Genomic DNA, 20,186 nt, shown 5'->3' on the forward strand with positions numbered 1-20,186 from the left:
TTGCCCACAGTCACACTAGTCAGTGTCAGGACTCAAATATATGTCTTTTCTAACTACAAGTCCATCATGCTCTTCATCACACCACTTTGTCAGTCAATCAACAAATATGTATTAAGCACTTACTACATGCTAGACAGGTGCTAAGAGGTAGGGATACAAAGGCAGGCAAAAAAACAGTCCCTGCCCTCAAAGATCTTACTTTCTAATGGGGAAAACAACATTCACACAACTAGGTACATTAAAAAATATATATGGAAATAGAAAGTTATCTGAGGGAGGAGAAGGCAATATTGAATGCTGCAGAGACATCTAGAAAGATAAAGATTGAGAAAAGATCATTAGATCAGGCAATTAAGAAATCTTTGGTAAGGAGACTAGAAAACGGCAATTTTAGTTGAATGATGAGGTCAAAAGCCAAATTGCACAGGGTTTAGAAAAGCTGAATGTAGATGGTTTTTTCAAGTAATTAAGCCAAGAGTGGGAGAAGACAGGATGACAGCTATATTGTCTGATATAGCTATGGAAAGCTGAAGCAAGTGAGGGTTTTTAAGGATGGAGGAGACATGGGTGTTTGTGAGAAGCATGCAAGGAGCCAGTTGATATTAGGGGGGGCTTGAAGATTAGAAATAGTGGGGATGATAGCAGGGGCAATCTGCTGCAAAAGATGGGAGGAGATGGGATCAAAGGTGCATGTGAAGGGATTGGCCTTGGCAAGGACAAGGGACACTTCTTCAAGAGAGTCAAGGGTTAAGGTGAAAATAATAGGGGAAGATGTTTGAGTGTTATGAGATGAAGAAGAGGAAAAAAGTGTGGGGCTCTAAATAATTAGCCTCAGTTGGTTTTGTTGTTGTTGTTTTTTTTTTTTTCCCAGAAAAGTATAAAACGAGTTCCTCAGAAGAGAGGGTAGGGATGCAGTGGGAGGCTTAGGGGATAAGAAAGTTTGGAATACCTGCTGTGGTGATTGGAACAGAGGCTCAATTAAGAAGGTATAAAAGGACTGTCTTGCTGAAGTGAAAACACAGTTCAAGTTCTGGAATATAAATGTGTAATGGATCTAACCAGCAAAGTTTCATGATTTTCTCTAGCTACGTTTAGCAGCAAGTGAATTAGGAGCAAAAGAGGTCGATGGCAGGATTAATCCAGGTTTGGGGTTTGAAAAGGAGTGTCTGGAGAGGACAAGGGAGCAAGCAATCTGAATTAGAAGAGAACAGAGAGTTGAACTGGTTTACCAGTGGGAGGAGGAGGAAGCCAAGGAAAGAATGATACTTTTGGGAAGAAAAGAGGGGTAGAGAAGATGGAGATTATAAGGATAAATAACAGCGTAAGTTGTTGTAAAGCACAGGGAAAGACTGAATGATAAATACATTTTGGAGTTCCTAAATAAGGAAGTGAAACACTTGTAGATGATGGAAAAATCAAGGACATGACCATTTCTGTGTGTAGCTGAGGTGGACTGGAGAAGCAGGTCATGTGAACTCAGTAGACTGAGGAACTGGGAAGTTAAGAGTGCTTGAAGGATTATCAGTATGACTCTTCCTTTTCTATTCTTCATCAAATCTAACTAGTTTCTAAGCCCTGTCAGTACTATCTCTAAAATATCTTTTGTATCTATCTTTTCCTCTTTTTACTTCTATTACTACCACAGCACTTTGTTTAATATATATACAACTGGAGGAATTAGAAAGGGCCTCTTGAAGGAGTTGACACTTGTTGAGCCTTGAAGGGATCCAAGGGTTCTAAGAAGCAAAGGTGAGAAAGGAGAACATTCCCAGCAAGGGGGACAAGCATCCAAAGGCACGGAGGCAGAGGAGAGAGGGCAGCAAGTAGGCTATCCTAGCTACAGTGTAGAATGCATAATGAATAATGTGTGATCAGCCTGGAAAGACAAAATGGTGCTAGACTGTAAATGACAAAAAGAGCAGTATTTATTTTATCTTAATGGCAATGGTGAATCACTGAATCTTCTCAGGCAGTAGCATGATCAGGCCTATACTTTAGGAATATCAATTTGGCAGCTGTGTGTAGGATGGACTGTAGAAGTGAGGGAGACAAGAGCTGTGAGACTGCATAGAAGGCTACTTCAAAAGTCCAGGTAAGAAACGATGAAGGCCTGAGCTAAGATGGTTCATCATTTTTCACCTAGAGTATTAGGTAAAATAGCCTCCGTAACTGTTTTACCTGCTTCCAGTCTCTTTGCTGTCCAACTTACTTCATATTCAAAGTAAAAAAAAAATCTTAAGTAGATCCTTTAAATTGACCTACTGAATAAAATAAAACACAAACGTTTTAGTCTGACATGCAAGATCACCCCACCATCCTTAAGTTTGACTCCATATCATATTTCTAACCTTACTTCAAAATGCATCCCTTTATACATTCTATAACCTCCTAGAACTGGACTATTTACTCTTCCCTGATCTCACTGTATTCTTTCCCACTTCTGCCTTTGTGCAAAGTAATCCTCATACTGCAATGACTCCCTATATTCCATTTCAGCCCTTTGGTATTTTTCCTCTCTATCAAGACTCATCTCTCTACCCCAAAGCCTTCATTCATCTCTCCAGCTGGAAGTGATCCCTCTGTTCTGTGAATCTCTTATAGCCACTACGTTTAACTTTACCTATTCCTTTAGTTGTTCTAAACTCCCTTGTCCTCTCCAAACAATTTAATTATCTGTGTACATGATTATGTAGCTTTTCATCTTCCTATTCCTTACACAATGCCCTGGCACCTAATCAATATTTGCTCTCCTTATTGGGGGTTAGATGAACACACAGAAGGGATGACTTCACTTAATACTTTTTTCCAATTATAGCAATGTTCAGTGATTGCCACATATTCATCTAACTCCTTTCCAGATAAATATAAGAATGGTTTTTATGAAGCTCAAATTGGTATTTTGAGAAAATGACATAACAGCTTGAAGTCACAACCCTTATCAAAATACTTGGGTAATAAAACACTACTCCTCAAACTGATGAAACCAGGTAATACCAGTTATTCTGGAGCAAATCACCTCCTATTTTCTGACCTGTAATTATCCAGACTGCCCATGTTCACACCACTTGATAAATAGAGCTCTTCTTGAAATTCTGGCCATTGTGTCCATTGACTCAGGTTGTTGATTTTAGTTTAAGTTCAAGAGGAAGAATATATTTTCTTTTCTGAGATTAACACATCCACAAGTAAGGAGTCTGCTCTACTTGGGCTGTAACGACAAGGCCCTAAAAAGATCAGATAAATTTGGAAATTGTTCTGGATGTGGGCTTAAGCCATCTAGGCCACTGTTACAGATCACTATTTATAACCATCTGTTTATCAGAGTGACAAGGACATTTTGAGCTTCTGCATGCTCTTTTATCCTCTCTTGATTCAGTAACCTTTACTAAGCAACAACTATAAACCAGATCTAGGCAGTCTTCAAAAAAATGAAAAGGATGGGGAACAAGAAGATAATTTAGTATACAGATCTGCAGCTTAATAAGAGTCTTTTTCATAAAGTGGTCCAAAACAGACTCCAGTAACAACCACAATTTCATCTAACAAACTCTAAGCCCGAAAACCAGAACGAAAGGTCAAGGGAGAAAAGAAGCTCATTGTTGCTACTTGGGCAAAAGGATTGGGTTTTATACAAGTTTAGGTCAATATTTGTAGTCAGGAAAAGAAAAGATATAAAAGCTGTGAGGGAAAAAGTGTGAGGAAACATGAAAGATGCCAAAAAGGACAAAGAGAAGGAAAAAATACAAATGCTGAATTATTTTAAATTATATAGCACCTTTCTTTTTAGAGTTCAATACTTTACAAGAATAGCTAGAAAACAGAAAGGAGAGTCTGAAAGAATACAAAATTTAAAAGATCAACCCAAGACACTAGGTGGAAGGAAAGCACTCAGACTATCTTTAAGTAATAAAGCAGAAGTTGAGAGTCTGATGAATCTACATATAACTAGGGCAGAATCTAAACATAGTATATGAGCATCTTATTCCTGAAGGAATATGAAAAAGTAGTTAAAGAGAAAGTGTGTGCCTAAGGTATATGTGGGGAGAGGGTGGAAAAAGAGGGAGAATTATAAATTTAGCTGAATATATTTCCTTTCCTTATGGAAAAGGCCAACGGAAGAATAAACAGGGTAGGAATCACAAACCACAGAGAAGCCAAAATTTCTGTCACTCTGAACCAGCAGAGTTTTTCAGGCAGCTGAGAGTGGCTAAGTCTAGCAGCACTCTGCTGTTGTTCAGAACCAAACCTAAGTCAAGAACTTGCAGAGCTCAGACCTGAAGGGGCTGGGGGAGCAACCAGACTTTGCCCTGAATTAGACCACTTTGGGAGCACTAAAAGCTCACAAGAGACCCCAACCTGAGCTGTCCCTGAAATTGTGGGACTACACAATACTCAATCTTACAAGGAAGCAGCAAGAAGACAAAACTAGATCTTCCCTTCAGATGTTGGCAGAGCCTGGCCCTAACATCAAATCTGAAATCAGGAAGTAGGCTGAAAGAATGAAAAAAACAAAAAAAAGAATTCTATCATAAAAAGCTTTTATGGTGACAAGGATGCTCAAGACACAAACCCAGAAGAAAAGAATACCTCCAAAACATCTATAACAAAGCATCAAAGAAAATTGCAGTGTGGGCACAAATTCAACTACAATTCCTGGAGGAAAAGTAAGAATTAAGGAAAAAAAGTTTCTGTTAGTGAAATGAGAGAGCAAAAAGAAAAATATGGAAAAGAAATGAGAATTACAAAGGAAAGAATTGGAAAAGGAATTAACATATTGGCACAAGAAGCATAACACCTTGCTCAATCAACCAACTCCCTGAAAATTAGAATGGACCAAATAGAAGCCAACAAGAAATATGAGACAAGAAATATTAAAACAGTCAAAAACCTAAAAAAAAAAAAAGAGAACATAAGGTATCTCATAATAAAAACAACTAACCTGGAAAATAGATCAAGAAGAAAAAAAATTTAAGAATCTTCAGACTTTCTGAACTACATGACCAAAACAAGATCTTAGATATCATATTTCAAAAAATATTAAAAGAAAGAAAATTGCCCAGATGTTTTAGGAGCAGGAGGTAAAATAGAAATAGAATCCATTGGTTACCTTCTAAAAGGAACATTATATCCAAAATCCAGAGCTTCTAGGTCAAAGAAAAAATAGGGCAAGCAGTTTGACAGAGAAGGAAGTACCAAGGAAGAAGTCAAAATCATACATCATTTAGCAGTTACCACCATGAAAGGGTGGAGAGATTGGAATATAATATTTAGAAGATGAAGGAAAAAGCATAATATGCCACAGGTGGAAAATGAATCTTTAACGAAATAGAAGATTTCTAATGTCTCTAAACATTCGTAATAAAAAACCAGAGCTACAAAGAAACTTTGAAGTTCAGACATAGGAGTTAAGAGAAATATAAAAAAGTAAGTACAAATGAATATAAAGAACTAAAACAAGGATAAATGCCTTATATTCTAATATAGGAGATGATACATATGTCCCTATATCATCAGAAGTTAAAGAGGGAATCTAATTAGACAGAAGACCTGAGAGTGGTTCTGTAATGTCTTGATGATCTTAAGAGCAGAATGGAAAGAAAAGGGAAGAATACACTAGGTATAGTAGGGGTGGGAGGAAAGAGAAAGTAAAATTGGAGAAAATTATCTCACAAAGGGTGCTCAAGTAGATATCTATGCAAATAAGAAAGAGAGGGCCCATGGGGAGAGAGTGGCTGACAACTGACACTCCCATCTGAGTTGGTCAAAGGAGGGAAGAATACAAATACAAATATACACCTAGATGGGTACAAAAATATATCTCACTTAAGGAAATAGGTGACTAAGATAAAAAGTGAGAAAGAAGAATTAGTGGGAGGTAAATTAAAGAAGGTGCAGATAGGCAGCACAGTGGATAGAGAGCTAGGCCTGGAGTTAGGAAAATTCATATTTGTTAGTTCAAATCCAGCTTTAGACACGTACAAGCTGTGTCTGGGCAAGTCACTTAACCCTGTTGGCCTCAGTTTCCTCATCTGTAAAATGAGCTAGAGAAGAAGCAAACCCCTCCAGGATCTTTGCCAAGAAAACTCCAAAAATGGGGTCATGAAGAGTTGGACACAACTGGAAAAATGACTCAACAACAATAAGATTAAAGAAGAAATTGGTCTTAAGCAAACAAATTCTTTTTTATTTATTACCTCCACTAATTTTGTTAATGAACATTGAAATCTAAACACCATAATCCCATGCATTAAAAGTGAGCTATGTTTTCTATGTTTATTTTTTCCCTACAGTTCAAGTTTCTTTTTTATTTTTTTATTCTCTTCCCCCACTTAATAGTATTTTATTTTTTCCAATTACATGTAAAGGTAGTTTGCAACATTCACTTTTATAAGATTTTGAGTTCCAAATTTTCCCCCTCCCTCCCCCCATCCAAAATGGCAAGCAATCTGATATAGGCCATACATGTACAATCATATTAAACATATTTCCACATTAGTCATGCTGTGAAAGAAGAAACAGAACAAAAGGGAAAAACCACAAGAAAGAAAGAAAAAAGAGGAAATGGCATGTTTCGATCTGCATTCAGACTCCCTAGTTCTTTCTCTGGACGTGGACAGAATTTTCCATCATGAGTCTTTTAGAATTGTCTGAGATCATTGTACAAGCAAAACAAATTCTAAGGACGTAGCAAAATATTTATAGCTCTTTTAGAGATGGCAAAGACTGAGAATATGAAGAGGTGCCCATCAATGGGGATTGGCTGAACAAATTATGGAATTTAAATATGATGAAATGCTAAAATAAATTTTCAAAGAGATAGTTTCAGAGAAACCTAGGAACATTTTCATGAACTGATACAGAATAAAGTGAACAGAACTGGGAGAAAAATTTATACAGTGACAACAAGATGGTAAAGACAAACAACTTTGAAAGAATTAGAAACTCTGATCAATGTATAACCGATCACTATTCCACAGGTCTAATAATGAAACATACTATGCACCTCTTAATAGAGAAGTGAAGGATTCAGAGTACAGAATGAGACATGTTTTTTTTGGATATGGCTAGTGGGGAAAATTTGTTTCACTTGACTATACACATTTGTAATAGGTGTCCTGCTTTTCTTTCAATTCTTAACAGAGGGGAGCGTTGGGAAGAAAAAGGCAGATTCTTACTGAATAAAAAAAACAAAATTTAATTAAAAAATAAATAAAAAGTGCTCTCACACTCAAAAAAGGTTTGAAAACATACTTCCAAATCCCAATTCAAATGCTGTCTCCTCCGTGAAGCATTCTATGATCCTTTTCCCTCAGACATCAAATAGTACTTTGTTTAGTAACACTTTGATGCACTTAGCATGTAGTATTGTTTATATACAATTGGAGGAATTATGAAGGACCTCTTGAAAGACTTGATAGTTCTGTTGAGCCTTGAAGGGATCCAGGGGTTCTAAGAAGCAAAGGTGAGGAAGGAAAAAATTCCCAGCAAGAGAGAAAAGCCTGTACAAAGAAAGGCACAGAAGTAGGGGGTAGAATGTTACATACAGGAATGTAGGCTACTCTGGCTATGTAGAATGCATGAAGGAGTAAGTAATATGGAAATCAGTCTGGGGGAATGAAATGGAAAAGGAAATAAACACTTAGATAGCATGTGCTATGTACCAGGCATTGTGCTAAGTGCTTTACAACTATTTGATCTTTACAACAACCCTGCCAGGCAAGTGATAAGGTTATCTCCAGTTCACAGTTGAGGAAAATGAGGAAAACAGAGGTTAAGTGATTTGCCCAGGGTCACACAACTACTAAGTGTCTGAAGCTGGATCTGAACTCAGGTCTTGCTGACTTTAGGCCCAACACTCTACCCACTGTACCACCCTGCTGGAAAGACAAGATGGAGCCAGACTGTAAAGGGTTTTATGTGACAAACAAAGCAGTTTTTATATTATTTTAGTGGCAATGGAGAGCCACTGGAGCTTCTTGGGCAGTGGCTTGATCAGGCCTACACTTTAGGAATATCAATTTGACAGCTATGTATGGGATGAATTGTAGAGGGAAGAGAACAGAAACTAATTAGGAGGCTACTGCAATAGTCTAGGTAAGAAGTGACAAGGCCTGGAATAATATGATTATAACGAGCAAAGGAGATAGATGTGAGAGTTGCTGAGAAAGTGGAATAGATAGGGCGTGGCAACTATAATGATATGAGGGTTGAGGAAGAGCAGAGTTGAGGATGATTCCAAGACTGTAACCTAGGTAACAGGAACACACACAAAAACAGAAGTTGGGAGGAAAGGTGAGTGTAGGGGTAAAGATAATAAGCTATGTTGAGTTAAAGATGCTTATGGTAACATACAGGTGGAGCTGTACAATAGGGAGATGGAGATACAAGACAGACGCTCAGGAGACAAGTTATGGGCAGGATATAAAGATTTGAATCCTAAGGAGCTAATGAGACCACCAAGAAAGAATACTGAGAAAGTATAACAATTTTTATTAATATAAGAGGTCACATCACTAAAAAAAAAATTGCATAACAGAAAGGGTCTTGAAAGATGTAAAGGATTCTATGAAGTGGAGTGTACAAGAGACTGCAAGAAGGCCAATGTCACTAGATTCTAAGCAGAGGGGAGTAATATATGAGAAGACTGGAAAGGCAGGAAGGGGCAAGGTTTTGAAGGGCTTAGAAAGTCAGAGGATTTTATATTTAATCCTGGAGATAATGAGGAGTCACTAGAACTTACTAAATGATGCAAAGTGTGATATGGTCAGGCTTGTACTTCAGGACAACCAATTTGACAGCTAAATGGAGGACAGACTGCAGTGGGGAGAGACTTGTGGCAGGGTAAACAACAAACAAGCTACTGCAATAATCCAGGCATGAGATGATAAGGGTCTACACCAGTGTGATAGCAGTGTCTGAGGAGAGAAAGAGGGATATAAGAGGAATGTTATAATGATAGAAATGACAGGATTTGAAAATAAACTGGATACAGGGAAAGGAAAGAGAGTGAGGAGTTGAGGATAACACCTACGTTTCAAGCCTGGATGACTGGAAGGGTAGTAGTACCCTCAGTGGTAATAGGGAAGTTGGGCACTCTGGAAAGAGCAGTTTTGGTTGAATGATGAGGTCAGAAGCCAGACTGAAGAAGAGTTAAGAAAAGGAGAGGAGAGAAAGTAGAGGCATCTATTGCAGACAGCTTTCTCAAGGAATTCTGCCATAAAAGAGAGGGGAAAAATAGGACAATAGCAGTGGAGATGGAAGGATCAAGAGAGGGTTTTTTGAAGATGGAGGAGATATAGTTATATTTGTAGGCAGCAGGGAAATAGCCAGTGGAGAGGGAGCGACTGAATTTTAGTGAAAGAATAGAGATAACAGTTAGGGCAATCTATTGGAGAAGAAGGAATGGAATAGGATCATTTGTTCATGCAGAGTTGTTGTTGTTGTTTGTACTTTCTTCTCGAAGAGGACTATGACATCAGGAAGATGATGCCATGAATTGCAAGTGAATTGGATTTAAATGAGGGAGGGCTGTGCAAGGTCATCAGTCTTACTTTCTCCTCCAGAGCCATCTGGGTCTAGTGGCAAGATACAGATCAGGACTAGAGATGGCCCTCATGAAGAGGAGATGGCTTTGGCAAGAGAAAGGTTATCCCTTCATGTGAAACAGGAGTGAAGGAGAAGATAGTGTTAGAAGGTATCTGACTGAAGTAAGATGAAGAACAGAGGGAGAGATGAAGCCCGTGGCTAATGACCTCAATTTTTTTTTCAGTGAAATACGGGGCAAGGTTCTCAGCTGAGAGGGTGGAAAGAAAGGAAGTCATGGGAGGTTGGAGGAGGGATGAAAAAGTCAACTGTGGTGAGTGAGATACTCAATTAATTAGAAAGGTGTAAAATGATTACATTGCAGCACAGAGATTTCCCCCTGGATCACTGCCTTGTAATGGCAAAGGGACTTACATAGCTCAATGAAACGATGAGCCATGCTATTCAGGGTTAACCAAGATAGACAGTTTTAGTGAGAGTTCCTTCAAAATGCAATCCACTGGAGAAGAAAATGACAAACCCCTCCACATCTTTGTCAAGAAAACCTGATGGACAGTACTAAAATGATAAAAGAGATGACATCAGAAGATTAGCCCCTAAGGTTGGAAGGTGTCCAATACGCTACTCGGGGACAACTACAAATAGTTCCAGGACTAATGAAGCAGCTGGGCCAAAATTGAAAGGAAGCTCAGCAGCAGATGCATCTGGTAATGAAAGGAAAGACCCATGTTGCAAAGATTAATATTGCACAGGAACCTGGAATGTCAGATCTATGAACCAAGGCAAGCTGGATGTGGTCAAACAGGAGATGGAAAGATTAAACATTGACATCGTGGGTATCAGTGAACTTAAAAGGACCGGAATGGGAGAATTTAATTCAGGTGATCACTACATATACTACTGTGGGCAAGAATCCCTTAGAAGAAATGAAGTAGCCCTCATAGTCAATAAAAAGATGAGAAAAGCAGTACTGGAGTAATATCTCAAAAAATGACAGAATGATATCTGTTCTAATCCAAGGCAAACAGTTAAATATCATGCCAAAGAGGCTAAGTTGATCAGGTCTATAAAGACCTATGACATCTAGAAATAACACCAAAAAAAGATGTCACATTCACCATAAGGGATCAGAATGTTAAAGTAGAAAATCAAAAGATAATTGGAGTAATAGGCAAGTTTGGCCTTAGAATACAAAATGAAGCAGGACAGAGACTAATAGAGTTTTGTCAAGATAACTCACTGGTCACAGCAAACATTCTTTTTCAACAATCCAAATGGTGACTCTACACATGATATCACCAAATGGTCAATATAGAAAACATACTGAAGATACACTTTGCAGCCAAAAGTGAAGAAGTTCTACACAGTCAGTTAAAACAAAACCTGGAGTTAACTGTGGCTCAGATCATGAGCTTCTTATCGCAAAATTCAAACAGAAGAAAGTAGACAAAACCATCAGACCACATAGGTATGACCTAAATAATATCCCTTATGGATATGATGCGGAGGTGATGAATAGATTGAACAGATTAGATCTGGTAGACAGAGTGGAGAGCTACGGACAAAATTACAGGAGGCAGCAACAAAAGGCATCCCAAAGAAAAAAAAGAGCAAGAGAGTAAAATGGTTTTCAAAATAGCCAAGGAAAGAAGGAAAATGAAAGGGAAAGGAAAAAGGGAGATCCAGCCAACTGAATTCAGAATTCCAGAAAATAGCAAGGAGAGATTAAGAAGATTTTCTTAAATGAGTAATAAAAAGAAATAGAAAAAACAACAACAACAATGGAATGGGAAAGACAATATCTCTTCAAAAAAATCAAGGGAACATTTGGTGCAAAAATAGGCCTGATAAAAGACAAAAACGGTAGGGCTTTAACAGAAGCAGGAGAAATTAAGAAGAGGAGGCAAGAGTACACAAAAGAGGGGGCAGCTAGGAGGCGCAGTGGATAGAGCACCGGCCCTGGAGTCAGGAGGACCTGAGTTCAAATCTAGACTCAGACACATAATACTTCCTACCTGTGTGACTCTGGGCAAGTCATTTAACCCCAACTGCCTCACTTTAAAAAAAAGAAAAAGAATACACAAAAGAATTATACAAGAAAATTTTAACATCACTGATAACCATGATGGGGTGGTTACTGATCTAAAGCCAGACATCCTGGAGACTGAAGTCAAGTGGGCCTAACAATAAGGCTAGTGGAGGTGATGGGATTCCACCTGAGCTACTTAAAATCTTAAAGATGATGCTGTTAAAGTGCTGTGCCAGCAAATTTGAAAAATTCAACAGTGGCCACAAGATTGGAAAAAAATCAAGTTATGTCCCAATCCTAAGAAGAGCATTGTCAAAGAATGTTCAAATTACTAAACAATTATGTTTATTTCACACACCAGCAAGGTTATGCTTAGGATTCTGCAAGTTAGGCTTCAGCAATATGTGAGTTCAGAATTACCAGAAAAGAAGGCTGGTTTTTAAAGACGCAAAGGAACTGGAGACCAAAATGTCAACATTCTCTGGATTATGGAGAAAACAAGGGAATTCCAGAAAAACACCTACTTCTGCTTCACTGATTACACTGAATCTTTTGACTGTGTGGATCACAGCTAAATGTGGCAAGTCCTCAAAGAAATGGAAGTCCCAGATCATCTTACTGGTCCCCTGAGGAACCTGTGTGTGGGCCAAGAAGCAACAGTTAGAACTGAATGCAGAACAACTGATTAGTTTAAGATTGGAAAAGGAGTATGAGAAGGCTCTATATTGTCAGCTTATTTATTTAACTTATGTGCAGAGTATATCATATGATATGCCAGACTGGATGAATCAAAAGCCAAAATTAAGATTGCTGGGAGAAATATCAACAATCTCAAATATGCAGATGATACCATTCTGGCGGCAGAAAGTTAAGAAGAATTAAGAAGCCTCTTGATGAGGGTGAAAGAATAGTATGTAAAAGTTAGCTTGAAGCTTAGCATCAAAAAACCTAAGATCTTGGCAACTGGTCCCATTACTTCCTGGTAAACGAGGGAGAAGAAATGGAAACAGTGTCAGATTTTACATTTTTGGGCTCAAAAATCACTGCAGATGGCAACTACAACCATGAAACGAAAAGAGGCTTGCTCCTTGGGAGGAAAGCTAAAGTAAATCTGGACAGCTTACTAAAAAGCAGAGACATCAACTTGCCAACAAAGGTCTGTATAGTGAAAGCTAGAGTTTTCCCAGTAGTACGTATGGCTGTGAGACTTGAGTATAAGGAAAACTGAGAGCTACAGAAGTAGGAACGAGATAATCCTGGAGGTTTGAAAATAAGAGTTAATAGAATCTTGATTGGGTGTCTATTGGGTAGGAAAATGGCATGGTCAGACCAGTGCTTAAGAAAAATCACTTTGTCAACTATGTTAAGGATCAGAGGGGGCAGAGATGACAATAATGTAAATAAAAACATGACAGAAAGGCAACAAATTTGAAATAAATGCAACAATCAATACTGAAATGAGAGATTAGAGGACTATGGATGCTGACTGTGGCAGACAGAATTACTATATTGGTCATTTTTGCTTAACTGTTTTAAATTTTCAAAGAAAGTTGAGGGGAGGAGAAAAGACTGAAGAAGGGCATACAGGGAAATTATTATGCTATAAAATACATTAATAAAATGTTTTTAAAAGAAAAAACATTAAAGTTGAGTTACCTAAAGGACAATGTTGAGGGTACATGTTAGGGGTGAGCAGCCTGTAACACATTATCAATGAAGAATTCTCTTAAGTTATGTAAAAGTTGTCATCAGAGAGATGACAGAAAAGGAGTTGGAGGTGTCACGTGGGAAGAATGAGGGTTAACTGATGTATATTTTATTGATGTCAATGCAATGTCAAGAGACTGGGTGGATCTCCTATGAAAGAATTATGGAACATAGGAAAAGAGAAGGGAATAAGCATTTATATAGAGCCTATCACATGCCAGGCACTGTGCTCAGTGCTTTTACAACTATTATCTTATTTGATTCTCACAACAACTGTGAGAGATAGGTGCTTTTTAACTATCTCTATTTTGCAGTTAGGGGAACTGAGGCAAAAAGAGGTTAAGCAACTTGCCCAGGATAACTAGTAAGTGTTTGAGGCAGATTTGAATTCAGGTCTTTCTGACTCCAGGTCCAGCGCTCTATCCACTGCACCAGAGCTGCAAAATATGGGCAGCTAAAGATTAGTTATGATCATTGTTAAAAATAGCAAAAAAAAAAAAATTTCACTTATATGATCACAGATTCATCAGTAGCTAAGTATGTTCTTAATCTCCGTTCAGTTTTTGCTGATAAGATCTAAATCAGTGACTACCAAACCTCATTCTGAAATATATAAAGTTACTTTCAATTATCTCAAGGGCTGCAGTTAAGTCCAAATAAAATTAAGTTTAATTTATTTTTATTTGAAAATATATATGCTATACAATATTTCTGGCAATGAGAACATATCACAAAATCAAACAATTAGAGTGCCAACCTCCAAATATTGGTAGTCACTGACATTAATAATTTTTGTACAGACAATAAGTCTTTCCTCATTCTTCACAGAATTTCAGTCGAAAGCTACTTCACAGGTCATTTAATATAACCTATATCTGAACAGAAATTTCCCTTACAACATCTCCACTTGAAGATCTCCAGTGAAGAGCCTAATACTTTCAAAAGTAAAACATTCTACTTTTGGACAATCTTAATTACTATGAAGTTTTTCCTCACATCAAGTCTAAATATGCCTCTCTGCAAGTTTAATCCAGTGTTCTGCCCTCTGAGGTCAAAGAAAATAAAGCTAAATTCTTTTCTATATGAAAACCCTTCAGATTCTTAAGATAATAATTTTAGAGCTAAAATGTATTGTAGCAGTCATCTAATACAACCCTTCTCATTTTATGGAAGAGCAAATTGAGGACTAGATAAAATAACTTGTCCAAGGCCACACACACAGTAAATGGGAGAACCAGAATTTGAAACTAGGTCCTCTGACTTTAAATTGAACATTTTCTACTTTAATAATAACTATATCCACTTATAAAATAGATTGTGCTCCTGGGTCTATCGTATATACTGAAAATATAAGAAAATAAAAGAAACTCAGTCTAGGGCTTTTAGGTGGATACATTTTTAATCTATTAAAATATACTCTGAATTTATCATAATAGAAATTGCTCTAAGGCAGATGCCTATACTTTAAAATACCTGACTTTTTTTATACTGCTGAATATAATTACAGGTCATAAATATAATGCTCCCTCTCCCCCAAATCATTCTGAAATCAAAGTTGAGTTTTCAGCAAATAGGTTAAAATTAAAATACCTCCAAAAATGTCTTAAAATCTAGTACACAGAGTATTTGCACAAGAATGCAACAAATAGGTTCCATTTCATTTAAATTTTCCATCTTTAAAATGAGGTGCTACTGTTGGTAAGTTCTAAATCCCCAGTGTATTCTCACGACGATTCCAACTCTAAAGCGTATTTACGCTCTTTTCATTGCTCTTGGTCTTCTTCCATATGTCTATGCCAAAGGGTTGGTAAATCTAGGAAATATAGATTGCAAAGTTGAAATCTGAAAATCCTTCCTTTTGGCTTCAATTCCTGTCTACCCTTTAACTCCAAGGATTTCTTCCTGTTGTACAGCTACAAAGATGAGCATTGTTTCTATTTCTTTTCAAAATATATTAATGAATTAGCTTCCTTTTAACACTAGAACAGACGCTCTCCAAGATGGTATGATAGAGAAGATTTCTGAGACTTAAAAAAAAGGTAATTTCACTTCCGTCTTTAAGAAGATTCTTTAGGATCATAAGCTTTAAGAAGTATTATTTTAACTGTTTGGAGCTATAGAAAAATCAGGTTGGTCTACAGGTTAAAGCTAAGGTCAGAACTATGATTAAGCTAAAATGTTATAGGACTTAGAGCTGTAGAGATTTTAGAGAAAATCTATAGTCTGTGAAAAAACTGGGACACTAATACACTTTTAGTAGAACTATGAACTGATCCAACCATTTTGGAGAGCAATCTGGAATTATGACAAAAGAGTTATAAAATTGTGTATACTCTTTGACCCAGCAATGCTACTGTGGTGGCAAAGAACTGGAAATTGAGGGGATGCCCATCAACTGAGGAATGGCTAAACAAATTGTGATATATGGTTGTGATAGAATACTACTGCACCATAAGAAATGATGAACAAGTTGATTTAAAAAAAATATGAAAAGACTTGTATGAAAGTGTGTGTGCGTGTGCGCGTGTGTGTGTGTGTGAGAAACAGTGGCTCCCTCTAGTGTGGGGAGGGAGGGAGACATTTCAGAACTTACAATGTAACAAAAAATTTTTTTAAAAAGAGATTATCTATAGTCCAAGAAGCCCCAACTTCATTTTATAAATGAGAAAGCTGAGGTCCAGAAGTTAAGTGAGTTGCTTAAGTTCACAAAAGCAGTAAGTAGCAAAACTGAGAGCTGAACGTAATGATAAATCCATGTGTTCTTTCTACAATACCATGCCGAACCTAATATTGTTAGTATTTCAAAATTCATTCTCGGGGCAGCTAGGTGGCACAGCGGATAGAGTACTGGCCCTGAAGTCAGAAGGACCCGAGTTCAAATCGGCCCTCAGACCAAACACTTGACACGTACTAGCTGTGTGACCTTGGGTAAGTCACTTAACCCCAATTGCCTCACTAAAAACAAAACAAAACAAAATTCATTCTCTGTACATCTGTCCCTTCCCCACTAATCTATGAATTCTAATAGCATCTTTCCTGAGAGGTGGTCCCTTTCTTAGATGTCCCTGAAAACTATACAACAATTTCAAGGGAAGCAGCAAATAGATATATGTGACTTAAATCCTGTGGATCTGGCTATTCTGGCTGGCCTTATCTCAAATTAACTACATACTCACCTGCGGCTCCTTAGTGGCTTGGGATAAAGTGAGTGCAATGTTTTCAAAATTCAAATTAGAGGACAAGCCAAAACTTCCAAAGAACTATGAATATATTCTAGACCCTTTAATTTCTGAGGAACCTGCTAAGGCTCTATGTTACAACAACAGGAGACTCAGCAGAGTTCAGGTTCAAAGTAGAGGAGCCCTCCACACCACCTTTCCCAAGTTATTATAATATATACCTTATAATAGTACCTGGGGTTCCAGCTTTAGTACTAAAGTGTCTAGATTAGATAAAATCACTTCAGGATGTTGCCGAAGTTGTTCTGGCCAAAGGTGTTGTATCATCAAGTCATTACATTATGTATTATCTGCACCTGGAATCCAAAAAGGACTTTGGCAGAGAAAGGCAAAAAATGATTTTTAAAAATATCTTCAGTTAGCTGTCTATAAAAGGAGATTTTTTAATATCATCTCTAAGACAGTAAGAGGACTTCCTAATTTACTTGTGAACAGGAAAGACCATTAAAGAGAGAAAAACATCACTGAGGGACCAATAACAAAAGCTTTAAGTAGAAATGCTCGTTGCTGTCTGTCCATTTCAGGTCAGCAGAAAATTCTTTCTGGAGAAGAATTATCCACTGACTATGTCATTAGCAGATTTAGATTAAACATAAAACACCCAACAAGGCTGTCTCCATTTGAGCCAAATGGATTAAATTAAATTTCGGCCTACTTTTTTCTTCTTTGCTGAGACATGAAAAAATGTTTATACTCTGGACACTATAAAACTGAAAGGTTCTTTGATTCTGACCATATCACAGCAATGGCAAGAGATTCAGGCTTCACTAAGCAAGATCTGGAACAGAAAAAAGGAAACATTTCCTGAAAATCAAGGTGATTAGTCCCAGATTACCAAAGGATGTTTTAGATTTACTATCCCTGAAAATCATTAGGAAGATGAAAGGCATGTTAGACTGTGCTTAAGTACGGCCCTTCCTGAAGGACAAACTAGACAACATTTGAAAGACATTTCTAGTTCTAGGAAAACATTATGAGAATGTGTTTATACCATAGCAAATCTAGACAAGTGGCTCCTTGAGCACAAAAGTAAAATTACCCTTAGACAGAAAAAGACTAAGATATCTAAAGTGAATGGTTAAATCCATTAAATACAATTCTTTCTAGTGGGACCCCCATACAAAAATTTCAGAAGTCCTCTTATCTTTTGTTCACTGCAAAATAAATATTCAGCAGAAAATGACATTCCTCTAACATCCAATTCCCCTTTTCATAAGGTACTATGTAATGGCTCAGGCATTGTTTACAATTAACATTCTTCCTCAACTCTTCAGACACAAAAATATGGGAAAAGGTCAAGAAAATGGTTATCAGTATAAATAAGAGGAAAACCTCTTCATACTCATTAATTCTTCTTTAGTGTCCTAGTGCTTCTAGTATCCAACCTTAAAACCTAAATTTTGGAGACCAGAGGGAGTATCTTTAATTTTTTGATCTATCCAAATCCAATCTATTTATCCAGAACTCATATGAAAAAGGGCAATATGTTTTTTTAAATGGAAGACAGCTTGTCATAATGGACAGAGTACTGGACTTGGAATCAAGAAGGTCTAATTTCAAAATGTGCCTATAACATTTACTAGCCAGGTGACCAAGACATATTAAACGATACAATGTATGTAAAACGCTTTGCACTTAGCTTTAAAGAGCTATAAAAATGCCCAATATTATTTTTCATTCAGAACAGGAGACTTATTTGATATTAACAATAGAAACCACTGCAGATTACGTAACTGATTTGTTATACATGAAGGGTGTTGTACAATATCATATCTTTGAGCTAGACAAGCAAAACAAAATGTAAGTTGACTTTAGTAAGCAGTAAGTTCTTTGATCCACCTTATTCAGTTTTACATCTTTCACAAGGTATTCTATACCTTGCACTAAGCTGGTATTGAATACATATTTGTTGATTCAGAGATAGTAATTCATTAATAAAACTATGTAAATCCAATGTGATAGTTTCCCATTCATTTACGTAATAATTTCAGGTATGCTTTACCTTTTTGTCTTATTAATCAGAATCTAAGCATGGTCTTGTATCCATACATAATTAGTAAACAATTGACAGTGGCTCTTATTACTTTAGGAAGTTTTTCTACCCCTCTAAACTATTTAATGCACAAGGAGACCTTCTTTTAAAAGGCTTCTCAAAAGTAAGAATCTTTTTGTTAAATTTTAAAAAATCAACTATTATTAAATCTAATTGTTTTATAAATTAACAGGAACATGCCTATATCAATATCTTCCTGGGCAATGCCTCCTAGTCCTATTAATAAGGCTGGAGAAGACAAGGATTATCTATTCAGATTAAATAAATTGCTAGTTCACAATGAGTCAGTGAAAACAGGACCTAAGAGCTACAACGGTCATCTAATTCAATATATACCTAACCAAGAAGAGAAGAGAACCCTTCTACAACATCAAGTCTCTGAAGACTATTTTCTTAGACAGTTCACTGACATTTTGGACAACTCTAATTGTTTTTCCTTATGTGAAATCCAGATGTCCCTCTGCAACTTCTGCCAACTAGAGGGCCTAGTTTTGCCTTCTAGAACATGCAAAACAAATCTAAAACCTTCAAATACATGAAGACTGTTAGTATGTCCTCTCCCTACTCCCAAGCTTTCTCTTCTCCTCACCACCAATGATATTCATATGGCACACTGTCCTATCCCCTTAACTTTTCCATTCCCCTTACCATGTTGCTCACCATCTTTGGCACATGCTTCAGTTTGCCTATGTCACTAGGCATAAATGAAATAATACAGGTAAAGCATCTTTCAAACTTGAAGGCCCTGAATGGGAGCTATCATCATTACAGTCTTCCTCAAACGTATCTCTCAAAACTGAACACAGTACATGTGGTACTGTGATTTGACCAGAGCAGAATTTTAGATACTAGGCCCCTCTGAAAGCAGCCTAAGATAGCATTAATTGTGTTGACTCATATTGAACTTACAGGCCATAAAAATCCACGGATCCATTTAATCAGAATAGGCATCTCAGCAATGACTTTCCCAAACTGTATCCATAAAACTAACTTTTAAAGAAAATGCAGACCTTTATCCTTATTGAATTCATGTTGTTAATTTATGGCCATTGTTCTAACCTATGCAGTATCTTTTGGATCCTGTTTTCTAACATATTAGCATCCCTTTCAGCCTCATGGTATCTATAAATCTGGAAAGTATATCTTCTACAATTTTATCTAAGTCATTAATAAAAATAATCAAAAACAGAAGGCTGAGAACAAATCCCTGGGCACTCTACTATGGACTTCTCTTCAAAGTTGACAGTGACTCATTAATATGTCTCCATTGATCTAATCATACAACAAATTATGAATCCATATAATCATACTAATATGTAGCCTACATCTATCTTGTTCATGAGGATACTGAGACTCTCAAATGCTTCGCTGACATAAAACAAAAGCTAGTACCCCTGCTTTCCTAGAGAAGATGAAATGGTCACTTTGGGTTCCCAGTGAAATCCAGAAGGCTTACCTTTCAATTTTCTTCCTAAGTTCTCTTTGTTTCTCTAGTTCCTTTACTTGTTCCCTCTCGATATCCATGAAAAGTCGTCTGTATCTTAAGTACTGCTTTTGACGCTAAAAGAAAAGTATTATAAATTTGCTAATGGCCAGCTCTCAGAGGACTTTCAAA

The 20,186-nt window shown here is 37.1% G+C and overlaps 1 protein-coding gene across 6 annotated transcripts in view; it reads right to left on the reverse strand.

Annotated features, from left to right (window-relative positions):
• Positions 1–20,186, reverse strand: part of CCDC15 (coiled-coil domain containing 15) — a 51,735-nt gene that overhangs the window by 5,941 nt on the left and 25,608 nt on the right. For 2 of the 6 annotated variants that reach the window (XM_027835176.1, XM_027835175.1), the window contains exon 9: positions 20,028–20,131. In XM_027835176.1, coding sequence (XP_027690977.1) covers positions 20,028–20,131 — 104 coding nt within the window. Of the gene's footprint in view, positions 1–14,902; positions 15,093–16,679; positions 16,832–20,027; positions 20,132–20,186 lie in introns of those variants that run through there. The other 4 variants (XR_003566693.1, XR_003566694.1, XR_003566691.1 and 1 more) reach the window with 4 other exon arrangements.

The sequence above is a fragment of the Vombatus ursinus genome, unplaced genomic scaffold (assembly GCF_900497805.2).
Source record: "Vombatus ursinus unplaced genomic scaffold, bare-nosed wombat genome assembly UNPS02014813.1, whole genome shotgun sequence".
NCBI classification, from domain to species: Eukaryota; Metazoa; Chordata; class Mammalia; order Diprotodontia; family Vombatidae; genus Vombatus; species Vombatus ursinus.